At 33.8% G+C, this 5,303-nt stretch overlaps 1 protein-coding gene across 1 annotated transcript; it reads left to right on the top strand.

Annotated features, from left to right (window-relative positions):
- Nucleotides 1-2,949: 2,949 nt before the first annotated feature.
- Nucleotides 2,950-4,399, top strand: LOC109243903. Its single transcript, XM_019410917.1, has 2 exons — nt 2,950-3,603; nt 3,701-4,399. Exons 1-2 carry the CDS (start codon nt 2,950-2,952, stop codon nt 4,397-4,399), a joined length of 1,353 nt encoding a protein of 450 aa, XP_019266462.1.
- The last annotated feature ends 904 nt before the right edge of the window (nt 4,400-5,303 follow it).

Raw genomic sequence — 5,303 nt, forward strand, 5'->3', positions numbered from 1 at the left:
ATAATATAGCGTAAGTATATTATATATATATATATATATATATATATATATATATATATATATATATATATATATATATATATACACACACGCGCGCGCGCATACATCTTAAATTGATAATTACTTTAAGTAGAAGTGTATCAATGGTGTCCTTAAGCGACGTTAACAATTAGTGAACTAGTAGTATCCTTAATAAGTAACATTAGTGATTGATTAGCCGATACATTGATAATTATACACTAAATGGAAGCGTATTAATGATATTTGTGAGAAATGTTTGTGATTGTTTTTTTTCAGTTTGATAATTAAAGTAAGTGGAGTTTATTAGTGGTATCGTTAAGTAATATTAGTGGTATTCTGAAGTAACGCTAGTGATTCATTAGCCTATACATTGATAATTATACTAATTAAGTATGTATTAGTATAGTCTTAAAAACTATTATTGATTCATTAGAAAGCAGATGCGTATTAGTGATATCCTTAAGTAGTATTAATGATTGATTAGCCCACGTATTAATAATTAGACTAATTAAGTAGAAGTGTATTAATAATATTCTTAAGAACTATTACTGATTGATTAGCTTATACATTGAGAATTACACTAAGTAGAGAAGTACATTAGTAATACCAATAAGAAAAATTAGTGATTGATTAGCCTATGTATTGAAAATTGTACTAAGTAGAAGTGTATTAGCAATATTCTTAAGAAATATTACTCATTGATTAGTTTATAAAATGATAACTACACTAAGTAGAAGTGCATTAGTGATATCCTTAAATAATATTAGAATAATTACACATAAATTATACGGTAAGAAGAATTATATGTTAGGTTTTCGTAAAATATTAGTTTGATTTTCATTGATTCATAATAATTTGTTAGCTAAAATTTAATTAATTGACAAAGACTGGTGATTGTTTAAATATCTTGAATTGACAACTAAAGTAAGTAAAACTATATTAGCAATATCGTCAATTAATATTAACAATTTATTAGGCAATCAATTGATAATTACATTAAGTAAAAAAGTGTAATAGTTATAATTAGTTTTTTTCAGCAAAAGCCCTAACTTTTTTTACTCTTTTCTCTTTCTCCGCCTCAGTCACGCCTTTCTCTTTCTCTTTCACCTTTCCTTTTCTCTTTCTTAGCCCTAACATCCTTCTTCTCTCGCACATTCAAAGCCATTCCCTTTTATCTCTCACTTCCAAAATCCCTACACTCGTAGTATCAGCTTCCGTCGCCGAAGCACCAGCGCCGCCGGAATTGGAAACGTGAAGGAACTTCTGAAGCTTGTGAAAAGTAGTCTTCCTGGCGGTTTTGCTCGGAACTGGTAGACGTATAAGCGCCAATGCTCGTGTTGTCCTTCAGCTCTCCGAGCAACCATTACACAGCCTCTTTGATTAGGTAAGTTTTAAATTATTTCGAAATTGTTTCTGCTGCATCCCCCTCTTTCTACTCTTTTGTTTGTATAAATAGACACTTGGATTTTGTATGTAAATTGATGTGGGGGTTATGTCCGATTGTTTTTTTTCTTGTTTGTGAATTTGACAATCAAAATAGACTTTTTCTAATGGTGGAGTTCTGCCAAAAATTCATACAAATTTGTGCACAAATCGCCAGTGCGGAATAAGGAATTAGAGAATCTGTTTTTATTTTCCTGCCAAAAATTCATACAAATTCAGATTTAAATACTGGTGGCTTTGGTTTGTAAATAGGAACTGAAGGAGGCTTCACTACTGGTGCCTTTGGTTTTGGTTTGTAGATAGGAATTGAAGGTGGAAATGGCTTCTTATAAATTGGAGGGAAAGGTTTATTATGAATAGGGAGTAGAGGTAAATACATCTTAGGGTAATGTTTCTTTTTCCAAGAATGAATCTTGGGAAAAGGTGGCAACTTTTGCAATGGTGGATATTTATAGTGTGGCCATAAGATAGCAGAAGTGCACAAGGTTGTAGAGAATGTTAGATTTCCAGCTGGTTTTAATGTGTGTTTTTCATCATTTTCAGATTTGATGACTACAATCTTGGACCTGTCTATGCCATTGTGTGCTGGACATGGTGCAACATATATAAACCTTTTCTACTCTGTGCAAGAAGCTGCACCTAATTAACGGCAACAAATTCTGTTTTACTCATATAAAAACTTCCAACTTTGTAATTTTCAGGCCTTACACCTTACACCAAATCATATTAAATAATTAGGATAGTTCAATGCTAAAATAAGTTGAAGATATACATTAATTCTCATAGTTAAATAGTTAAAGTTTCACGTGCAAGCATATGTCATTTTGGCGTAAAAATCTCGTGCAAATAAACTATCATTTCGATCTAAGTACTTTTCTTTATTTTCCTGTATTTATCTGTTTTCCCTCATTTCTTTGTAATGCTAATTACACTTGTGCAATGTAGGTGAACCGGATTGACTTGGAGCGAAACTTGTGAAGCAGCTTGAAGTTGGACCAACTTGTATAACTTTCCGTATTCGGGAATTTACCTTGGTAGAACGACTTGATAAGTGGAGGGTGCTGTAAGACTTGAAATAGGATTTTGTTGTTCTGCTACGTACTGTTATCTACTTCAGGTTGGTGATTCTCTTTGTCAATTTTTTTCTCAGAATGTGGCAGGTGGCATCTATATATGAGTTAGTGTAATTAGTATTGTTAGTGTAATTACTAACTTTCTCTCTTAAAATTCTTGATGATAGCGCGCACTTAAGTAAATGGTTCGATCATGATTTACTTTTTTCTTTCTCTATTCTGCTTGTATTTGCTTAATTGTGTCGTTCTCATACAAGTTGTGTTGCTTTCAAGTGTCAACTATCATTGTTTTGTTGAAAGACATGTACCATTCCAACAAAATAAAGTGTTTGTCTTCTCTTTAATTGTGTGTCTGCACCATTAATTTGAATTATGATCAATATAACATGTAATTTATTCGTTCTTTATGTAGATGGATTATCGTAGTTGGATGTATAATAGGAATTATCCTAATCGTCAGTTTTTGATGGAGGAATTTATAGAAGGGGTTGAGGAATTTATTACGCATGCAATGTCACTTGAACCGTTTCGGATTGGAGGGTTGATTAGGTGTCCTTGTGTGAAGTGCAAGTGTTTGCATTATTTTGGACCAGAGGATGTTAAGACTCATCTTTGTCAAAAAGGGTTTAAGGATAATTATTTTGTGTGGACTAGTCATGGAGAGATTGATGGTACTGATGGTGTATTTCATAATGTAGTTGGTCAAAGTAGTAGGTCGGTGGGGAATAACGTTCAACATCCGAGATACCATGAAATGGTTGCGGATGCTCTAGGGATGCACTTCGATTTTGAAACCAACGAAAGTGTTGAACAACCTCCTATTGAAGAAGCAAAATATTTTTATGAACAGTTAGAGGCTGCTAGTCGTCCACTAAAACAACGGAGTATGCACTCTCAGTTGTCTGTTACAGTTAGATTATTAAGTATCAAATCAGATACCAATATTTCTCAAGCAGGAATGGATTCTTTCATTGGGCTTATGAGTGAACTAGTTGACCCAGATTTCAACATACCTGTAGATTTTTATAAGGCTAAAAGATTGGTTTCTAAGTTAGGACTCTCGTCTGTGAGAATTGATTGTTGTGAAGATGGTTGCATGTTGTATTATAAGGGTGATGCAGATTTAGAAAGTTGTAATATTTTGTGAAAAACCTCGTTTTAAGAGGCTTTCCAGCGGGAAGAAGGCTGCTGTGAAGTCGATGCATTACTTACCTCTTATTCCTAGATTAAAGAGATTGTATGCATCGATGAGTTCCGCTCCTCATATGAGATGGCACTATGAAAATAGAAGGCCGCCCGGTGTTATGTGTCACCCTTCAGATGGGGAAGCTTGGAAGCATTTTGATAGGACGTATCCGGATTATGCTAGTGAACCGAGGAATGTTCGATTGGGTTTGTGTGCTGATGGTTTCACGCCATTTTCTGTTTCTGCAACACCATATTCATACTGGCCGGTCTTTATTACTCCGTATAATCTTCCTCCTGAAATGTGTATGACTAGTCCATATATATTTTTAAATTGTGTTATTCCCGGTCCCCGCAATCCAAAGAGTTTGATTGATGTATATTTGCAACCTTTGATTGATGAGCTTAAACAGTTGTGGTATGATGGAGTTGAGACATATGATATATCAACTAAGCAAAATTTTAACTTATGTACTAACTTAATGTGGACCATTAATGATTTTCCTGCGTATGGAATTTTGTCTGGGTGGATGACTGCCGAAAAGTTAGCATGTCCTTACTGCATGAAAAATGGTAAAGCGTTCACTTTAAAACATGGCCGAAAGCAGTCATGGTTTGATTGTCATCGTCAGTTCTTGCCAATTCCTCCTACCCTTTTGAAGTTATTTCTTACTTAAAAGTTTAATTATGTATGTAAAAAGTGAAAAACACCCACAAATCTGAAGTAGTATATATTATTAACTGCAGAATTACGTGACTACCATATTTATACTAAATGAGGTTGTTTTTGTTCAGCTTCCTTGCTTATATATATATATATATATATATATATATATATATATATATATATATATATATATATATATATATATATATATATTGCCATACAGTATGTGTGCATTTTAATGGATTGATAGTTGAATGTGGTTAGTTTGTTAGCTGGATGAACGAAATTTATATACAGTTTGAAATCATCAATCCACTCACTGAAAGAAAAACCAATTTACAAGGAATAATCAGTGAAGCTCAAGTGGACTCCATATAATCTCAGCTTCATGTTGTATTTTTGATTCTATGTTTCTCTCAAGGATCTAGTTACTTAAAATTTCTATCTCTTAAATTGCACTCTGTTTTTACAACAAAATGCTAGTATAGGTACAACTTTCGTTAACACGTTTATTATATTTGTAGGAAAAAAAATTGGGGAGGAAGATGAGCCATGATGAGTTCTTCATGGAGACTCACATCCGAAAGAAGAAGGCACCGACAGATCCAACTAAATGGGTCGAGGACCGGGAAGAGACTACACATGTAAGTTTCATAACTACTATAAATGTTTATAATATTATATAGTTAGTAATTTTCTATCTTCTAAATAAAGGGTCGCTACAAGATCAATTTGGAGGAGTACACAAACAGCTTGCCACCGAATGAGCAAGGCGAGCGACCGCCCATTTCAGACGAAGAAGAGAAGAGGATATGGTTGGATACTGTCGGTGGTCCTAAAAAGGGGATGGAATACGACCTTTCAGATAAATCGTTTCGGCGCTACAGGGCTGGATTGCAAGGTATAGGGACTTC

The sequence above is a fragment of the Nicotiana attenuata genome, unplaced genomic scaffold (genome assembly GCF_001879085.1).
Source record: "Nicotiana attenuata strain UT unplaced genomic scaffold, NIATTr2, whole genome shotgun sequence".
In the NCBI taxonomy this organism is placed as follows: Eukaryota; Viridiplantae; Streptophyta; class Magnoliopsida; order Solanales; family Solanaceae; genus Nicotiana; species Nicotiana attenuata.

Coding starts and splice junctions, on each gene's coding strand:
- LOC109243903 (XM_019410917.1), top strand. CDS start 2,950: ATGGATTATCGTAGTTGGATGTATAATAGGAATTATCCTAATCGTCAG. Junction 3,604..3,700: donor CTAAGTTAGGACTCTCGTCT/GTGAGAATTGAT, acceptor CCTCGTTTTAAG/AGGCTTTCCAGCGGGAAGAA.